General features: G+C 39.5%; 1 protein-coding gene and 1 non-coding gene across 2 annotated transcripts in view; one reads left to right on the top strand and one right to left on the bottom strand.

Annotated features, from left to right (window-relative positions):
• Positions 1 to 5,635: 5,635 nt before the first annotated feature.
• Positions 5,636 to 5,742, top strand: LOC115295077. The gene has a single exon (XR_003910306.1). It is a non-coding gene; the product is annotated as a U6 spliceosomal RNA (small nuclear RNA).
• Positions 5,743 to 12,728: 6,986 nt separating this feature from the next.
• LNPEP (leucyl and cystinyl aminopeptidase) overlaps positions 12,729 to 21,685 on the bottom strand; it is a 90,599-nt gene continuing 81,642 nt past the window's right edge. Inside the window, exon 18 of the mRNA XM_029942636.1 lies at positions 12,729 to 21,316. Coding sequence (XP_029798496.1) covers positions 21,185 to 21,316 — 132 coding nt within the window. The 3' untranslated portion in view covers positions 12,729 to 21,184. The remainder of the gene's footprint in view (positions 21,317 to 21,685) is intronic.

Here is a 21,685-nt window from a genome sequence, read left to right as displayed (position 1 = left end):
TACCACCCCATGAATTCCCATATTTGAAAAAATTATCATGATTTGTACATGTCTTTTGAATCGCTCCCTGGATTTTTAAAAGTAGTTAAAAGTAGATAAAAAGCAGAAGTTTGTACCAAGAGACACAGTCAGGAGGACGTTGGCGCTTCCAATCTCCTGTGGGTTGCTCCTGAAACTGTTTATTTTTCTTGTAGCCAAGCAACTCGCATTTGTAAAACTTCTCTGAAGCTTAGAGCTCCTTCCTCAGAGGTTAGAATTATGGGATTTGTAGTTACCAGTTTCTCAGCAGTTGAATATATCCAGCTTTCCTAACCGTACTCATAAATTATTTGGCATCTGCTGCTATAACACATTGCCACAAATTTTAGTGGCTTAAACAAACAAAACTATTGTCTTACAGTTCTGTAGGCCGGAAGTCTGATATAGGTCTCACCAGCTAAAATCAAAGCATTGATAAGGCTGAATTCCTTTCTGCAGGCTCTAGGTAGGTTTCATGTCCTTGCCTTCCCCCCCCCCCCCCCCCCCAGCTTCTGGAGTCAACGCACCTTCCTTGGCTGGTGGCTCCCTTCTTCCATCTTCCAATGCAACAAAAGAAAGTGGAGTCCTGCTCATGATGCATCTTTCTGATCTGTCTCCCTTTTCCACTGCTTAATGTTTTCTTATTTATTTTTGAGAGAGTGTCAGGGGAGTGACAGAGAGAGAGGGACAGAGGACAGGAAGTGGGCTCAGCACTGACAGCAGTGTCTCCAGCCCAATATAGGGCTTGAACTCACAAACCGTGAGATCATGACCTGAGTCGAAGTTGGGCGCTCAACCGACTGAGCCACCCTGGTGCCCCTACCTTTTCCACTTTTAAGGAACTTTGTGACTCCATTGGGCCCAACTAGATAACCCAGGATACTCACCCAATTTTAACATCAGCTATTGACAACTTTAATGCTATCTGCAAATTTAATTTTCCTTTGCCATGGAAGGTAACAAATTCAGTTTCCTAAGATTAGGACATGGATGTCTTTGGGGGAACCACGTTTTGCCTGCAACATTGTACTTCTAAACTTCAAAGAGAAATAGAAATGAATCCAAAATGTATCTGTATAAAATGGAAGAGAGGCAAACTGTCTCCTTTCTTTGCAAAAACATCTGTGCTTAAATGGTTTTGAGCCTTTGTCAAACACACAGTGGTTGAGCATGTGCGCTTTTCACTGAGGTATGGTGTGGTTCTCCAACTACAGGTCCTAAAACATTAGCAAGATGTGAAAATAATTTAGTGGGTTGTAACTAAGATTTAAAAAAAATCGAAGAAAACGAGAGAATCTTGAAAATAGTGAAGGTAAATAATAATTTGTGAAACATCCATTACAGGTAATCATATACATATCTTTACTGGGTTGCAAGGTAAAATGCATTTTAAAAAATCTCAATTACACGAATTAATTTATTTCATATCCTCTCATTGGTCAGCAGAAGCTCCATCTCTTGTTTTATTTCCCTTAACTCCCCATCTTCCACTTTAATTTACTTCCTTATTCCCCCACAGGTAAACATTGTAATGTGTTACATGTATTATCTTTTTTGATATACATATGTTTTTGTAAAATATTCCTTACTTTGGGTTCATGCTTTTTTTTTTAATAATTTACATAAAATTAAACTTAAAAGACACTATTTATACTCTGGTCCATTTCTTTTAATTGCTACAGAGTAACCCACAGTGATATCTACTATATTTACTATATGCCTTTCTCTGGGTAGAAGTAAAAAACGTTTGAAAGTCACTAGTGTGAACATCCAGGACTCGTTGGAGAACTTTTAGAACAACACTGGAAGTTTTCTTCATCCAAGGCACATGTCTAAAATGTCTGTTTAGTTTTTCTGTTCCCAGCCATTAAGGTCTATGGGTGTCACTGTTCCCAAACTTGATCCCACAGGAAAACACTGGTTGACATATGCCATAAACAGGAGAGTCTAGGCACTGATGCAAAGTTGTGAAAATTTTAAGCTAAAATGCCCTCTTCTTGACCTCTTCCCTGTCCCTTCCATCACTTTAACAGACAAGTATTTTAAGGATAGGTTGGTTGCAAGAAATAGAGACCTACTGAATATAAAATGGAGTTTATTGAAAGGGTTTTGGATACCTTAGAAAATCCAATAGTGGGAAGTCAACCCAGACCTCAAACTGGCCTTACCAAATTGCCTAAAACAAGGTGAATGTTCAACAAACTTTGGTCCAATAAATGGATGGATAGGTGGGTAGAGGAAGGAACCAGAAAGTCATCAGGAATCAAGGCAGCAGTTGTCACTGAGTTCACTTGACTGGCCCTCTACTTTGACATCTCTGCTTACATATGTCTTCTTCCCTTGTCTATTTCTGCACTAGTATGTATATTTGCTCTACAGTGGTGCCCTACTAGGGTGATAAACTGCCCAGTTTGCCTAGAACTGGAAAATATTGGAATACAGACGTTACTTCTAGTGTGTTAATTTGTGCTTTATCCCATGAATGTCTTCTAAGAATTTATCCCTCACTAAAATCAAACACAATATCATGAAAAAACCCGTGTTAAAACCAGGAAAGTGTTAAAAACACCGAAGTCTCAGGCAAACCAGAGGGATTGGTCACCCTACCATTGCAGCAGAGTATGCCTTAAAAATCAGCTTCATAAATCCAGCCAGTCACTGTGAAATAATGCATTGAGTCCCTCCAAGCCCCAGTGTTGTGAAGTTTGGAGAACTTGACTGCATCTACCCAAATTGTGATTTGTTTCATCTGTACCATGTGTTCATTCCTAGTCCAATCAACCTTGGCTGGGCTACAGTGAAAGACGTAGACAAGTATGTAACTCATCCATACGCTTACGTACCAAGTTCCCTAAAAGGGGCTGCTGATGCAATGGTTATAGTTCACATATATGATGTAGCATGTCAGAGATTCCCAGCACAGCTGTCTGTCCAGAAGAGTGAAGGAATGAAGAGAATAGTGGAAGTGATCTATATTATCTGTCCTTATGCCTATCCCACACTGTCTTGACTACTCTCACTTTGGAGAAGGTTTGGAAATGGTGTCATATGAGTCCTCCAACTTTGTTCTCCTTTCAAGAATGTTTTCGCTATGCTGGGTTCCTTGAGTTTTCATGGAATTTTTGGACCTGGTTATCAGCTCCTACAAAGAAGCCAGCCGGGATTCTGATAGAAATTGTGGTGAATCTCTAAATAAGTTTAAAGAGTATTGACATCTTAAAAATTATTTTTTAATGTTCATTTATGAGAGAGAGAGAGCGAGCAGGGGAGAGGAAGAGAGAGAGGGAGACTGAATCCGAAGCAGGCTCCAGGCTTCAAGCTGTGAGCACAGAGCCCAGCACAGAGCCCAATGGATATGGGGCTTAAAGTCACAAACCATGTGATCATGACCTAAGCCAACGTCAGATGCTTAACTGACTGAGCCACCCAGGTGCCCCAAGAGTATTGACATCTTAACAATTTTAAGGGTTTCAGTGATCCCATGAACATGGGATCTTTCTATTTATTAAGGTCTTCTTTAATTTCTTTTAGCAATGTTTTATAGTTTTAAGTGTACATATCTTGAACTTCTTTGGTTAAATTTATTCCTAAGCTTTTTAATTTTTGGATGTTATTATATCTTAATTTCATTTTTGGCTTATTCATTATTATTGTTTAGAAGAACAATCTGACTTTTGTACATTGATCTTGTCTTCTATAACCTTTATGCTCATTTCTTAGCTCTAATACATTTTTTTGGTACTTTAGCACTTTCTATGTATAAGATCATATTATATACAAATAGAGACAGTTTTATTTATTCCTCTCTAATCTGGATGCTTTTTATTCTTGTTTTGTTTGTTTGTTTTGTCTTTGCCTAACTGCCCCGTCTAGAACCGCCAGGATGACTGCACAGAAGTAGTAAGAGTAGGTATCATTGTCATTTTCCAGACTGTAGGAGAAAATCTTTCAATCTTTTACCATTAAATGTGATATTAGCAATTGGTTATTCATAGATGCCCTTTAGCAGTTGAGGAAGCTCTCCTATAATCTTACTTCATTGTTTTATCATGAAAGTGTGTTGGGTTTTGTCATGTGTTTCTTTTTGCATCTGGTGAGATGGTCATGTGGTTATTTTTATTCTGTGTTATTGATACGACGTATCACATTAATTTTTGGATGCAAACCAACCTTGTGTTTCTGGAATAAATCCCACTTGTTGATGGATAATACCTTTTATATATTGCTGGATTCAGTTTGCATATTTAGTTAATTTTTAATCTATAGTTATAAAGGATATTGATTTGCAGTTTTCTTTTCTTGTGTTATCTTCTGCTTCTACTATTTTGCTAGTGCCAGAAATTATTTCTTATCCAGAGTAGGAAAGAAGATAAGAGTTATATACAAGGATTTGGGGAACTGAGTAGCACTATTCACTTGAGATGTTTCAAGATTTGACACACCTGTCTCTCTCCACCCCATCCCCAGCCACTGGCTGGCCTGCGTAAAGCAAGGGAGAGACTCATCTGTCCCAGGGACGCTTCTTACTCTCCTAGGAGAGTCTGCAGAAGTGGACTGTTAGAGTGTATGGAGGATCAATACGCTTGGTATTCTAAACCATGGCGCACCTGCCTCAAAACATCATGACCTTGAACAAACCCTTGTAAGGGTGGAGCTACGGAAGTCACACAGGTCATGTTTGCCAGACGGCCTTCTCCAGCAGAAGTTCAATGTCCAATACCTTCAAATACCCATCCTTCTTATTAGTATGGTCTGAATGTATCTTCTATGTTTTTCTACCAACTATTTGCAGAGCTGGGCTGGTAAGGAGTGAGAGAGGGTATTTTCCCAGAGCAACTGTAGCTTGAGGACGCTGAGCTGCAGTTCTTTTCCGTATACTCAGTATGATGTCCTTCGGGACCACATTTCATGGCAAACAATCAGTACGTCAGCCGACATATGGATTGGGCAGGATCATGGGCTAATTCAGGACAACCATCACCAAGGCACCCAAGGAACACCTCTGAGGACCACACTCTTCTTGTCTAACCCATGAGAACCCTTGTTTCACAGATCCTAGAGAAGACTCCTTGCCCACATAGGCCTGGCAGCACTTTTCCACCTGTGGGGGGGGTAGCCTCCACCCAAGTCCACGCACTGCCTCATCTCAGACGGGATCTGGCTGTCCTGGGAAAGCACCATCTGCTAGGGCTCCTGCATGAGCAAGTCCTACTCAGGACAACTCAACTGACTTTTTGGCCACCGGAGATTTCTGGGCCACATAAATCAGATGACAGCTTTGGCCACCTTGAAGGAAGGTGGGATATCCTTTACAGCTAGCTAAGCATTTCTTTCAAACAGAGAAAACGATTTCCATTTTTGGCCAGTCTTCATGAAACTTTTTTTTTTCATGTCCTCTTACAGGAGCACATTTTCCAGGATTGGTTCCATTTCACTCAAATTTCCCCAGTCTCTGACTCTGGGATTCCTTCCACATGGGCTGCATGGACTCTAAGCCACCTCAGAGCAATCAAGTCTCCCCACCTGTGCTTGGTCACTCTTGGTAAAGACAGAAGCCACCAGAGTTTTTCTCACTTACTGCTGGACTCTTTCCCAAGTATGTCCTAAGACTTCTGCAGTGCTTGCTTGGGCAGCACAGACACTAAAAGTGGAAAAATACTGAGAAAATTACAATGGTCCCTCAGCAAAGATGACATGCAAACTCGTGAAGCATTCCGCAACTCCAAGGCTCCCCTGCCATCTCCAGGGCCACTCATCAGGTTACTCTTATTAAGTTCACTATGTAATCCTGATAGCTGCATCTGAAAGCTTGTTCTCATTGGTAAACAAATAAATAAGTAAATAAACGACCTCTGCAGACTGTTCTTAATTTAAGGCAAGGATCTTAGAGAGGTCAAAGATCAGAACTGCTGCTAGAACTGCTGAGGCTAGAGGGCAGTCATAAAATAACGGCGGCACGGTGCCTGTGTTCTGAAGTCAAGCAGACAGCACGTCTTCTGTATGGCGGGTTTAATTAATCATACTCTGGGACTTTACCTACAGGTTTTCAACCACAGGCAGCTACAAGCCCTCTCCCTTTTGCTGAACTGCGGTGTAAATTGAGACTCCCTGATTTAGAAGTCTACCTTGAAACACTCTCCTTGTTTTCTCCTAGTTACCCTGAGCAACTGAGACAAGGAAGCATTCTCACAACGTAGGCTGAGGTGAGCCAAGCTCATTTATTGCTAATTAGAACTTAAGGGAAACCTGGAGTGAAACTGAAACAGGCAATTAACTTCCAGCCTCTGTCATTCACCTGGAACACCCTCAGGAATGAATACCTGTGTGGTTCCTCAGGGCGAATCAAAAGTGCCTTTGGTTCCCAAACAGTGACATGAGGCGTGACATGTGGGCATCTGGTGAGAGGTCTCCCCTTTTCCACATTGTACTGCACCCTCAGAGGAGCAGAGGGGGGATTCTGGCTGGGGAGCCAGCGTCCCCCCCAGCCCGCCCACCCCAGGCGCTTGCTTTCCTGAGGTGGCTGCAGAACTACCCACCTCGTAGCTTAAAACCTCCCAGGGGGACGCCCTTCACTTCTGTTCCTCATGAACCCAAGTGCCCTCAACGATTTACCACCCACTATGCAGGCAGTGTTTATAAAACGCAGGTGGCATTCTCCCAGCTGCAGCCAGCTGCTCGCATTAGAGTCAGCCATCATGTACCCACCTAGCACAAGGCCTGGTGCACAGTGGATGATTACAAATATTTATTGAGTGAATGAGCCATGAAAAACATTTGAGAAGTATGGCCTGGCTTCCTTCTTCTCCCAGTTCAACTTCTGGCTGCTTTCTCTCACCCAAAGTCAGGATGTGCTCAGATATTACAAGCCAATCTTCATATTAACCACCCCTTAGCTTAGAAAAACAGGAACAAATTGGTTGCCAGTCAAAAGAGGAAGATAAAATTTCTGTTTATGAGAACAATGTGCTTGTTTTAAATAAAGAGGTAATAAGCTGCTTGGAATAAGGGATAAGATTCCAAGGAGTATGTCCAAATAGCAAAAGGCCACAGATGGGTCCTCTAAATCAGGGGACCAGCTGCTAACTACAGGCCATGAGTTTCCTTCAGTTCCTGATGCACTTGGCCATGTGCATCTGGATGAGGCGGCCGAGGTGCAAGGCCACAGAGGACATTTCAAGTTCAAGGAGATGTCTAGGAGTAAGAATGAGCCATGAGGAAGGCACACGTGTATGTGTCTCTGTGCATGCATGTTTTGGATGAGTACAGGAAGTGAAAAGATCCCACAGAAACAACAGGGTAAAGGAGAAGAGAAATATCAGGTGATGACGGAGCTGATCATTGTGGCAGGTGAGAGACACTCCCCACGTAATCCTGGGGAGAGTCTGCATTGCTCAGTAATGCTCTGACTGTAGTGGGTTTGTGGGAAAGAATCTTAAAGAGGTATTAGGTTCTAACCCAATTTGCTCAAGGCAGAAAAGAAACCACGGGCATGGAGGCAGGGCAGAGGAAGGTCAAATGACATCCAGGTTATGTCCCCCACCCAATTCCCAATAAAGACTAAATATGTCAAATGAATGGTTTTTAAATTGTGTGTTTTTTAAAATAATTCTGTGGTTTTATTTTTTTGGTATTTAAATTTTTTTAATGTTTATTACTTTTGAGAGAGAGAGAGAGGCTGGAGGAGGAGTAGAGTAAGGGAGACACAGTATCTGAAGCAGGCTCTGCATTGACTGCAGAGAGCCTGACATGGGGCTCAAATTCAGGAACCATGAGATCATGACCTGAGCCAAAGTTGGGCGCTTAACCAACTGGGCCACTCAGGTGCCCCTAAAATTGTGTTTTAATATTGGTGTCTTTTCCCACAACTGTAAACTTCCTTAAGTTCCTGATCTTCTGTCAACAGGGAGTCTGTAGAAACATACGAAAGGACAGCAGTCAGCACCCTCGGTCGAGGACTGTACAGCCCAGTCAAGGACAAAAGGCCCATCCCTGGCTGACTTCAAACTACATTAGGAAAATGTTTCATTCTCATCTACCTGTAGTTGGTGAAGCTAATATCTATGTTCCTTCCCTCTAGTTCATCAACCATTACAGCACTTGGCACCCCACCATTGTTAGCCACCCCTTTCTCCTCCCTGATACCTCTCTTAGGGGTGAGAGAAGTCTGTCTAGACCTCCCTGACATTAGTATCTTTGACCTGAGAGGTTACTTCCTTGTAACCCACTTAGTCGAAACATAGAAAAAAGGGTATATGATAACATCTGCACACCTACTCTTTTGAAATTGTGGTATATTGTTCACATTATTGAGTTTAAAGTTAAAATATTTGGATAGTTTTAGCTCCACACTCTATGTTAAAATAATGAAATACCTCTTTCAACAGTAAATTCTAATAACCATTTCCAAGAAAATAGTATCCTATAGGCATTTGCACATTCTTTGTCTCAAGGTGACACAAACTTTTTCTAATACAAACACATATTCAAATTTAACATATAATGTTATGTTTGGGAGTCATAGCTAAGGCAGAGCCTCTGGTGCCATTTATCAGTAAAATTAGGGAATTAGGCTATGTCATATGGAAAGTTCTTTCTAGCACTAACAGATTTGGCCTATTTCCCTGCCATGTCCTAAGTTATACACAATATTTTCTAGCTGGAATGGAGACGTCTGCATGCTTGATTCTTTTGCATATTGAAGGCAAATAAATTATTGAAAGGAAAAAAAGAAGAATTTACAAGCACCTATGAAATGCCAGATCTATTTCCCATATACCTGATGCTGATGTTATTACTGCCAAATAGGTATTATTACCACCATTGCAGCTTAGTCAACAATTAGGATTTTATTTTGTACTTATTTAAAATTAACCAAATTCAGTGACTGGATACTATTTCAGTTGTGAAACCTATAACTTCCCGCTTCTTCTAATGTACAATAACTCTCAAACTAAATCTGCATATCTAAGGTTTAAATTTACAAAGAGGATTAGACTGAAAGTATTTCTCTAATTTCCTAACAAGTTATATAACCTTATTCAATTAAAAAACTCATTTCCATCTGTAACTGATGCTGTTAACATTCGTATACCCCGGAAAACAGCAGGCAGCAGTTGGTGATATTTACAGACATTGTGCCAGGTAATTCATAGATATTTTATTTTATTATTTTTTTTAAAGTTTACTTATTTTGAGACAGAGAGGGAGAGAGAGAGAGAGAAAGTGCAGGTGGGGGAGGAGCAGAGAGGAGGGGGAGAGAGAGAAATCTGTCAGCACAGAGCCCAGTATGGGACTTGAACTACTAGACTGTGAGATCATGAACTGAGAGGAAAGCAAGAATTGGACGCTTAACCCACTGAGCCTCCCAGGCCCCCTACAGATATTTTATTTAATGCTAACAGCCTCGCAAAATTGGTAGTATCCCTGTTTTATTAATGGAGACAACTGAAGCTAATAGGAATTAAGTAACAAGTGGAAAATAACTGTACCAGGATTCATTCCCACTCCTTATGATGCCAGTCTATGTTCCACAGCATTTCAAATATTTTAAATTTCTAGAAATCATCACCTTTTGCTACCATGTAATGATAGTAATATTCCAAGAATTCTGTTCAAGTTAACAATCACAAAGGGCTAGGGGCAAAATAAATGAAGAAATACTCAGTCATAACCGTACAGGGCAGCCAATGTACAAACCTGCGGTGAAGCACTCAGGATCACCTGGGCCACATTCACACAGATGAGCAGCTTGGGAAAACGCGGAACAAAAGGGTTTCCAGTTTCCCACACTTGGTATCTATACAAATGGCGTGTGAATAGCAGCATGCTGACCCCTCTTTATACATAAGCCTTTCCTAAGCTGATGGGGCTTCTTGTCTGTCTCTGACTTCTTTGCATCTATTATTGCCTCCTGGTGCTGCCTGCTCAGTAGTTCAACTTTGGCAACGTCAACTACTTTAACCACTCTATTTGGTTATTTTATTATGTTACTGCATTATGTTCTTTCTTCAAAAACATGAGCAGGATAGTAATAATAAATGTTTTTACAAGTATAAGCAAAAGTCCTGGTTATAATTTAGCTCAGCCAACAACAGAAATCACAATCACATAATAGACTGGTGGCCATCCATAAGAAAAATAGTAAAAATGAAGAACAAGCAGAAAGCATTGGAAACATATCACTAATTATTGACTATAAAAGGTAGGCTGTAGTGAGGATTTAAAAGTATATTTTAGCTCTCTGGTAATAACTCTCCTGTAGACCATGTAAGTCAACTGTTAAACTCACACACAAGTTTTAGGAAGCACTAGATACTTGTTGGTGTGTGTGTTGCAGGGGGCGGGTAAGGGCTGTATGGTACAAATTGAAGTAAAACAAAATGGAAATATAACCAAATCAAACTCTCCTGGGCCATGGATTCTAAAAATTTTTTGAAAAATAAAAAAAAATTTTAATGTATATTTTTGAGAGAGAGGGAGAGAGAGAGAGTATGAGCAGGTGAGGGGCAGAAAGAGAGAGGGAGACATAGAACTGAAGCAGTCTCCAGGCTCTCAGCTGTCAGCACAGAGCCCAAGGTTGGGCCCGAATCCACGAACCACCAGATCATGGCCTGAGCCGAAGTTGGACACTCAACTGATTGAGCTACCCAGGCGCCCCTCTTCTCTACATTTATAATGGGTTTTAGTTCAACTGTTTACTGCTGATATCCATGAATAAAAAAGCAGAGAAAATGTAACCAGAAGGTTTTGATGAAAAGCTTGGCAATTCCTAAGAACATTACCCCTGTACATTATTATTATCTGTTGAAGTATAGTTGACAACACAATGCTACATTAGTTTCTGGTGTACAACATAGTGATTCAACAGCTCTATATATTATGCTGTGCTCTTAAGTTTAGCTACCACCTGTCACCTTACACCTTACTGGATTCCCTGTGCTGTATTGTTCATCTCCATGACTTACTCATTCTGTAACTGGAGGCCTGTACCTCCCATTGCCCTTCACCCATTTTGTCCATACTCTCTGGCAACCACCAACCAGTTGGTTCTCTGTGTTTATGGATCTCTTTTTGATTTGTTTTTTAGACTCCACATATAAGGAAAATCACATGGTATTTCTCAGTCTCATTTCACTTAGCGTAATAACCTCTAGGTCCATCTGTTGTTGCAGATGGCAAGATCTTGAATTTTTTTATGCCTGAATAACCTTCCATTATATTTCTCTCTATATATCTATATACCACATCTTTATTCATTCATCTATCAATATGATACTTTGGTTCCTTTCATGTCTTGGCTATTGTAAATAATGCTGCAACAAACATAGGGATGCATATATTTTCAAATTAGTGTTTTCATTTTCTTTGGATACATACCCAGTAGTGGAATTACTGGATCATATGGTGATTCTGTTTTTAATTTTGTGAGGAGCCTTCATGCTGTTTTCCATAGTGGCTGTACCAATTCACATTCCCAACAGTGCATGGGGGTTCCTTTCTCTCCATATCCTTGTCAACATTGGATATTTCCTTTTTTTTTTTTTTTTTTTTGATATTAGCCATTCTGACAGGTGTAAGGTGATATCTCATTGTGGTTTTGATTCGCGTTTCTCTGATGATGAGTGACGTCATTCATCTTTCCATGTATCTGTTGGCTATCTACAGGTCTTCTTTTGAAAAATGTCTATTCAGGTTTTCTTCCAATTTTGATCAGATTGCTTTTCCAATGTTGAGTTGCAGAAGTTATTTATATATTTTGGATGTTAGCCTCTTAACAGATCATTTGCAAATATCTTCTCCATTCAGTAGGTTGCCTTCACTTTGTTGATTTTCCAATATATTAATGGATCACCATAGGAGATTGTAAGAAGGTACGACTGCAAGGTTGCTTTGTGTCCCCAGAAACAGGGTTTTGGGTAAGGGGATTAAGGGACACTGTATTTGCTATAAAATGCTCAACTTTAAGCCCTAACAATCATTAGAAGAGAATATTGGTTCTAGTTCCCATATCTGGAAGCCTCAGAAATTCTGAATTCCCAAGACTACTCATGAGGTTAGAACGGAGAAACTCCTTTTGTAGACCTGACCAGGAACGTAACTATGACAGTGTCCCTTGATGACAGCCGTGCATTCCTACTCCAATTACATGTGAGAAAAGCAAGGGGTGTCCCGTGGTAACATTCAGTGTCCTTTCACCTTCAGCTAGTCAGTGTTCCTTGGTTTCACTGACATAAGTAGTTCCATGTCTCGTACTGACTTAAGCACTGAATTATTACTGTATCCACAGGTACTGAGTGTTATAAGAAGCAATTCAGTCTAAAAAGTAAATAATTGCCCGACAGTTCATCTGTTACTGAACCCCCTGGTCACTCGAAGTTTCAATCCCCACCCCATCCCATCACAGCAGACATTTGGCAATGTCTTAAGACATTTTTGGTTGTGACACTGGGGGTGGGGGAAGTGCCATTAGCCCATAGTTGCTATTGCATCAGAGGCCAAGGATGCTGCTGGTCATCACAGAATGCACAGGAGAGCCCCAGGTGTCAAACAGTGTGAGCCTGAGAAACGCGGAGTCATAGGCAGCACAGATACAGGGGTACCAGCGGGGTAGAAAACAAATCACGCCAGACAGTGAATACGGTCACTACCCTGGTAGAGTGTATGATCTGAGAAGATGTACCACTTTACATATGCAAATAGTCCACACAATATTTATATTTAAATACTTTATTTTCATTTCACAAAAAAGAAAAAGCAACAGTGTTTGCAATTACACATGCCTTTCAGTCAGTGCTGATCATATGCAAAACAAGTTATCAGAAGTGTAAAGAAAAGTTTGCCTTTCCCCTTTACAAGTGACACAACACAATTTGCATATATATTATATTATACATACTGTTTCCAAAATTTTCCACAAAAGACAGGTTATAATACAAATTTAGAATTCCACCCACAAGCTCAGATTCAAAGAAGTGAAGATCTGTATAGGTGTTTAAATACAAAAATGTAATACTTTTACAAGTTTCCAAATAATTACTTTTCAAACTGTTTGACAGAGACTACTATTCTTCATAGCAACATGGAACACTTGGCTTTAATCAAGATGGCTAGGAGACTAAGTGTTGTCTCAGTGTGAGTGTGCCCATTAATGCGAATGCTCCAATTATGCTGTAATTATCATTTTAGATGTATATGTATACACACACACACACACACACACACGTATTATTGTACTGATGGTTTATTCAGTGCAACTTCCGGAGCATTTCATTCTGCTAAGCCATGAATGACCTTTACTTCTTTGAAGTGTTTCAAATTAAGAACTGTTCAGAGATATCACTAATGACTACCAGGACTAATTTCAAAAAGGTGTCCCTTTCTCTCTTATTTATGATCAAAGTTACATGTGTCATGAACAAACTTTTAGTTCTTCTACAGCAGCAGGTATAACTAAGCAAAGTACAGGATAATTTTTTAAACACTAGGACCTGAGATTTTGATATGGTAAATGACGTCTATTCACAAATGTTCTAGGAGTCCTATCAATGTGTCTAAAAAATATATATAATAAAACAAAATAATATGGCAAATCTTCAGCACTATATTCATTATAAACTGCAGAACAAACAAAGATTGCTCAGAAGCTTGAAGGAAGAAAGCAAGGAAGACAGAAAGGGAGGCAGGGAGGAGTGAGGGATTTTACACATGCATTTTCTTTGATACAGACAAATGTGGAGTCCCTAACATGTACCATGTGGTGGATGAAGAGTCAGTATATTCAAGAATCCTGCAGGCGAACACACAAGTCTGGATGTATGAAATGCGTGCAAAAGCATACAGCTGCTGAGACAGCACCGGCTTACATGTTTAAGTGTACTGGAGTGTAACATCTAGTACTGCAGGCAGTGAAGAAGAAGAGATAAAGGACAAGAATGGTCCGGTTAACGGAGAATGGAGGGAGAGATGCAGCCACACAGAAGAGCTCTGGGTAGGAAAGGACCAATCTGCCCTACCGGCAACGGGTGCTGAAAGATAGAAGCGCTTGCCTCTCCAGTTCGTAAGGGAATGATTTTTGGGCCCCTGTTGTTATTCACTAGAACCATGGCAATAACTCAAAAGATTCATTCCAAAAATCAAAATAGTTTCTATCGGCTACACAAAAGTATGCAAGAGAACTGGCAAGAGATTTCTGTAGGTAAGTCAGAATTCCAGGCCCCAAAAAGGAGCTACTCTGAAGGGTCTTAAACGAGTTTTGGGCAGCACTTTTGCTGGCTTACCAGTTCCTAAAAGATTAATCAGCAATGAACTTTAAACATACTTTTTACTTAGTAAGATCCTCTTGCCTTTCTCGAATTTCCCAAGTACAGGTCCCTTCTCACCCTTTCCTTCAGTGTGAATCAACATAAAAAATGCTGAATCTGATTAGCTTTCACAACTCAACCATATCCGAATGTCATCTCCCATCTTAGAGGCTGTACACTCATTGCCGCTAGTTACACAACCACAATGCCCCTCAGGCCATCGGGCAGGGGTCTGGTGGGACTTTATTTTTGTTAGATCCATGCACAGCCCTGCGAGGGACTAAGTATTAACAAAAAATAATGGGAAACAAAAGAGGGAGGCAGATTCTGTATGTGTTTATATATATGTATACTTTTAAAGGCATATTTCCTAGAGAATAAAACAAAATAACCACAGAACCACTATACGAGTCACTGCTAAATGCGGAAACGTGGGGAAGGAAGAAGTGAACTGTCAATTTATAAAACTCAGCTTCCTTTAGGTCCCTACACAGAGAGTCATGCAAAGGACTAAACACAAAATTAAAGAAAACATACTCATATGTATTAAGAATTTCCCCTGACGAAAATAGAAATCCTGCCAAAATGAAAAAGCCAAGTACTAAACAACATACAACTACTCTACTCACTATTGCCAACCCAGGCAGTAAGGGAAGGGGAGAAGGGGGTGTGTCATACACCGATCCTCGATTTTCATTCAGGACCTATACCTATATCCATGCTAAGACTAGGTGCAAAACCAATTAATATGAAAACATTATATACATTTTTAAAAGTTCATACCCTATCCTTATCCCTTCCCCACTACCCACCCAAATTATCTCTCCCCCTAAGAAAACCACCCCAAATTATAAAACTATTGCCAATGCAGGCAGCGAGGGAAGGGAAACAGAGGAGAGTTATCATACGTATGGACCTCCATGTTTCATTATGTACTTATAAGTCCCAGCAAAGGACTGAGTACTAAGTGAAATAACACAAAATGTAGCAAACATTTATATACATTAAAAAATTTACACACACACACACACACACACACACACACTCTCTCTCTCTCTCTCTCTCTCTCTCTAATTCCCCACACCCCCCACCCCTCCAAAAAAAGAAACTAAACATCTATTCTTCTACCACTGCCCTCAAGGCAATGAGGGAAGGGGAGTAGGGGAGATTGTTCATAGAATCAATCGCAGCTTTCATTAAGTACCTAAATAGTCATGCAAAGGACTAGATTCAAAATGAAGTGAACACCAAAGAGAGGCAAAAACATTTATATACATTAAAAAAATCACTATTTTATCAAATAAGCCCATTCCCCATTAAGAACCTCTAAAACAGAAAACAAAAACCAAGTCCTAATGCACTTGGGTACAGCTGTGCACAGGCTTACAGGGGAAGGGAGAAAAGGTTTATCCTATGTCCAGATCTGGGCCTCTGCACTACATTTGATATCTACAAACCCAAACAAACAAACTGGTTGAAGAGCAAGAAACAAAAACAAGCAAACAAAAAACATGCAGCATACATTTATGTACATTAAAAAAAATGTAAACCCAGAAATCCCCCGCCACCCTGCCAAAAAAACCATCTAAACAACTAGGCCACTAGTCATTGCCCAGACAGGCAATAAGGGAAGGGGACAAGAGGAGATTTTTTTTCATAGAATAAACCTTAATTTTCATCATGTACCTAAATATCCATGGAAAGATCTAGGTACAAAATGAAGTAACAGAAACAAGGAATCAAAACATTCAGATACATTTAAGAGTGCATAGCTCCACCCTCTCAGGGGCGGGAGTGGTAGAGTAAAAACTTAACTCAGAACTACTCTAAACTATTGCCCACAGAGGCAATAAGGAAAGGGGACAAGAGGAGATTTTCATACATCCGGACCTCCATGTCTCATTAGGTACCCACACGTCCAAGTAAGAGACGGGGCACAAAATGTAATAACACAATATAGTAACAAACAGTGTATATACAGTTTTCAAAAATATATGTCCTGCTCTTTGTCTCTTCCCACCCGCCAAAACTTCAAAAAAACCAAACTATTTAAAATTATTGCCTACGTAGATAGAAAGGGAAAGGAAGAAGAGGAGATTGCTATCCATCTAGAACTCCACGGTTCATTAAGAACCTACATGTCCAAGTGAAGGACTGAGTACCCAGTGAAATACTGCAATAAGGAAGTTAAAAATATGTGTATATATTTAAAAGTATTTACCCCGAGCCCACAAAAGAATCCCTGAAACTAACAAACTACTCTACTAGCCACTGCCCATGCAGGCAGTAAGGGAAGGGGACAAGGGGAGACGGTTATACATCCGGACCTCCATGGTTCACCGGGTCCCTTCCAGCCTGGGCACCCAATGAAGTAATACAACTTGGTAGTAAAAACAGGTATATACAGCATGTACACAACCCTGTCCCCAACCCCACCCTCCCCCCAAACCCCGTTTCAACAACTACTCTACCAGCTACTGCCCACGTGGGCAATAAGGGAAGGGGACAAGAGGAGATTGTCATACATCCGGACCTCCACGTTTCATTAGGTACTTTGACATCCTCCGAGAAGGACAGAGTACGAAATGAATTAAGTAATACAAAGTAGTAGGAAATTTATTTATATACATTAAGTACACACCCAACTTCCTGCCCCCACAAAACACAAAGTATTAGCTACTGCCCAAAGAGGCAATAAGAAAAAGGGAAAAGAGAAAATCTGTCATACTCTGAACTTCAATTTTCATTAAGTATATATGCATACATGCAAAGGGACATATAAAAATGAAATATGAAAAAGTAGCATAACATATATATGTGTATATATATATATATCTATACACACACACACACACACACACACACACACACACACACCTGAAGGAATGACCTATAAGCCGGAGCCCCCAAGACTAGATCAAGGCAAGAGCACCCACAGCTACTCTATCAGTTACTGTCCATGCAGGCAATTTGGAGAGGGGTAAGTGGGACCCACGCCCTACTTCTGGACCTCCGCAGTTCATTAGATAGCTACACTTCCATGAGAAAGATGAATGAAATGCAAAATGACATGACACCCACAAGATAGCAGCAAAAACATTTTGTACACATTTTTAAAAAGAATATACTCTGCTCTCCCCTCAATATCACCATCAACTTCCAAAAAATAAACACCAAATAAGTACTCTGTATCTGTTGCCCACATAGGCAATTATGGGCAGGGCAGAAGAGAGTTTTCATAGGACAGTATTTCACATTTTATTAAAATAAGTATACAAAATGAAAGAAGATAGAAACATATCAAAACCATATATGCACATTTAAAAAAAAGTGTATACCCCCAAAAAGCCACTCAAAGAAATCAATCAACTATTTTATTAGCTATTGCACATGCAGGCAATAAAGGAAGGGACAGGAGGAGATTTAACATACTTCTGGACTGCCACTTTGCATTTAGTACTTACTTACTAATGCAGAGAATGAAGCACAAAATAAAAGATGCAAGAAAAATCCCACACAAAACAAAAAACAAAACAGTACAAATGGAGTGTCAGAGGCGGGGAGAGAAGAAGCCCTTTACAAAATAATTAATTCCAATAAAAAAAAATAAAGGCAAAGGGGAGAAAAAGAGCTACATCACATCTATGAAATTCACATCTTGTTTTGCAGACTCAGGCACAGGAATACTGTTTTCAGTGATGGTATATGTGTCCTGAACTGCACAATCCCATGAAACGAATGCAGGATTACGTGAATATTCAGCAGTCCAACTGCAGATTATGGGTCCAGGTGCTGTGGTTTGCATAGACTCTTAAAATAAAACTCAGTAACAGGCTGCCAATAATCCAACAAACTCAGCACTTAACTTTCATTTCTTACTTTGCTATACTCAGAAGGGACACTGCTCTGTACCCAGTGAGACTGACGCAGCGCAATATCCTCCAAGTACCCAGAACTCTGCTGACAGCTCTTGTTCAATGAAATGAAAACATGAATGCCAAGGAGTATTAACATTTAAGCAGAACTTGTGCTAGTAAGAAAGTTCACAAATAATGGCAACGCAATGTCACTTAAAGAGACTTATGAAAAACAAGAAAATGGAGGAAGGCACAGCCTGGGGTCCAGGCTGACACCACCTGTAGTTTAATGAATCCAGTCTATTAATGCAACAAACGAGACTCCTTGGATTTCTACTTCCGGATATCCAAAGCGTAAGTTTTTCTTCTACAATTCCAGATTTCCAGTTTTGCCTTTTCCAATAACCTGGTATGATGTGCCCCTTCTATTACATTCACGTAGATCGTCTCTCTGCAATAAACCTAATTCTTGAAAACCAGCACTTAACCGCCGTGGATCTGTGTGCCTCCGTAAACAAGTGTGCTGTGATGCTGCGCTCCCGTCTGTGTGAGCTCTCCAAGATGCAGGGATGGAGGTAAGGTTTGGGCTGACACAGCTTCCAAAGCTACAGTTATACCTATTATGTAATATGTTCTACTGGTTACTTAACCTTATATTCCTGACTTAGAGTTAGTTTTCACAAGTGCGTACAGATGGGTTAGCTTGACATTACAAATCATGGAATTCTGTGGGAAAACGTGAGGCGAGGGCTGCTACAGCTACCAATAACTGAGGTGAGGCCTATTAATAACACTACGACCAGTATGGATAAAGCATCATGGGCACTAACAGCTTTTGAGTGCAAAGATAATAATGGATTACAAGTTACCTCTTTTTAGCCTATGTTTTGATAAGGATTTACTTAAACATCACTATCTCCCTACATACTACACAGACACACAGACACACACACACCCCAACTCAGGAAAAATGACAGAACTCAGGACAAGATTTGCCATATGCAGAGTTAACATACATTACAGTAGCCAAGTAAAGATGGGCAGGTTAAACTGAAAAGTCTTAACTGATTCTGAGAAGTAGCAAAATTTAAACTGTATCAAAGTGGAATTTAGTAATATAACATATGGTAAAAAAACCAGCAACCAAAAAAGTCTGAAAAGTTTAGTATTTTTCCCCACTCTAAAAATATAAAAGCACACTAACTTCCAATATCACTCATTTGCTGAAGCACAAGACAAATAAAAACCTACAATAATCACAGGTTCAACAAGACATCTTTAGAGGATTCTGTGATATTCTCAGGATATGATATTTTGTACTCTAGACCAGGGATAAATGTTTAGAAAAGACTAAATTGGGGGAAAACACACTAGGCTTAAAGAAAGCTACTTTTTAGCTTGCCATCATTTTAAGTTTTGTTATATAAAAATATTTTCATAAAGTAAAATATAATTTTATACACAATCCCACATATTTTCACTTATACCTGCTAAAATAAAAAAGGTGACCTTTCCCATTGATCCTGTGGAGTGTTTTAAGTGCTTGCAATTGGGTATCTACCCTTTTTATGTACATAGATGTTTTCAAACAAAATATAAAATACTCAAAAATTATTAGGAAGAAAGTCTTTCCCCTAAGAATCAAAGAAACTCAACAATCTAAGTATTAAGTCTGCATAGCTCAAAAAATTCAAGTACAGTATTTCTCCTTTACAAGGAGTGAAAATGCTATACAGCTTTGGACATCTTCCCTTTTCTTTCTTTCTTTCCTTTGCCGTTCCTTTTAGTTAGTTAGTTTGGCCATGATAAAGACAAAACCAAACCAAACCACTGATTTCTCAACTAAAAAAAAGTACTGATTTTGATAGTAGGAAAAATTCAAAGCCCACCATTATTAAATCTGAATCAAATTACTCCTACCCCACATTCTCTTTATTCCTTTAAGGTACTATGGTGAACTTCAAATAAAAATGCTCAATTTCTCAAAGGCCCTATCTTAAAATATGCTTCTACTATGCTTCTAATATACTCTATCGTATAACATGAAAATCTACATGAGTATCATTCACAGAGAAAGTGTCTATGATCAGGTAATGTCAAAGGTAACTTAAACAAATTATTTTTAGTAATAGTGATAAAGTCAGGATAAAAGACACCAGTTTTAACAAAAGGCTTGCCATAAATGTAGACATACTTATTTATAACATAAGATATATCTATGTCAGGGAGTGGTAAAGGTGTACAGATTTGGATAATATTGGAATTCATAAATAAAATAATCATAATTAAAGCTAACTCAGTTTGAAACATTTTCATAAAAGATGAAAAAATAAGTATTAAATATTTGGAAAATTTAATCTTTTGTCCTTGTTACTTAGCTTTTCAATACAACAAAAATTTAAAAATTCTGTAGCACCTGGCTGTTCTGCAGGAAAAAATATAAGTTATAGATCTTATTTAAATTTTTCAGAAAATAAAGTTAATCAAAACTTCAAATCAAAGTAGATCTGCACACCTGAGATCAGTTTTTCTAACACTTGTTTGATTCATCGACTTCCTTTTGTACCACATTCAAGTAACATCTCTCAATAAGAAGCAACAAATGGCCGACAGGGCAGCAGCCTGCAAAGATGATGGTTCCCACGGTAGATCTTTCCCTTGTTTCACTATGTCAGTATTTGCCAGATACTGAGAAACAGAACAGAAGGCCAAAACAGATTTTTCCTCCCCATTTGTGTATCTTCAAAGTAGAAAAATTACTCACTGTTTTTGTAGATGTTGGCGCATGTAGGTGACTAGAATTTTGTAATAAATAACTACATACTGCCCAAAGACAATTCAAAAAAGACAGATGGAAAGTACGGACGGGCCCCTGAGCTAACTAGAACTCCTAAGAGTGCAAACAACTCGGCAGCGGTTCTGGCTTCACCTTGGCTTTTTGCAAAAGCAGCGGAGTCCAAGTTAACAAGCTCTCTGAATGGGAGACAAGACGAGGTGCAGGTGTGCATGCTACAGCCACCACGTCAGGGTCTGAAGGTTCTTCTCCATCCATCGGATATTCAACTGAATGACTTCCAAGGCCTCCTGGACACAACGAAGCCGAAAGGTTGCCTCTGACTGATTTTCAAAGAAGGCCTGGACCTGTAAGTTGCATGTAGAAGTATTTCAAAGAAGAAAAGAACAGTAAATCAGAGGAAACTCTGAATATCCCTTTCAAATAAGCTTTACCTTAGTCGTGTCTATACTGATGTCTTAAAAGAAGTAGAAACAAAAAGTACTTTAATATTCAAAGTATTTACAACAAGTTCCTGATCAAGTACAGTGAAATCTGAAGTAATGATAGAAATGAATTCCCCTTACTCCCACAAAGATGAATATTTCCAGTTTAAAATAGGAAAAAAAAAGCACCAAGTAACAGTAGACGAATAGTCTCAAGTTAGAATTAATGTCCAGTTTTACCCTTGGAATGAAATTCTTTAAAACAATTTTATTACCACTTAAAAAGAAACT

The sequence above is a fragment of the Suricata suricatta genome, chromosome 6 (assembly GCF_006229205.1).
Source record: "Suricata suricatta isolate VVHF042 chromosome 6, meerkat_22Aug2017_6uvM2_HiC, whole genome shotgun sequence".
Classification (NCBI taxonomy): Eukaryota; Metazoa; Chordata; class Mammalia; order Carnivora; family Herpestidae; genus Suricata; species Suricata suricatta.
The sequence above is the reverse complement of the archived record's forward strand: the minus strand, read 5'-3'. Positions and strand labels throughout refer to the sequence as shown.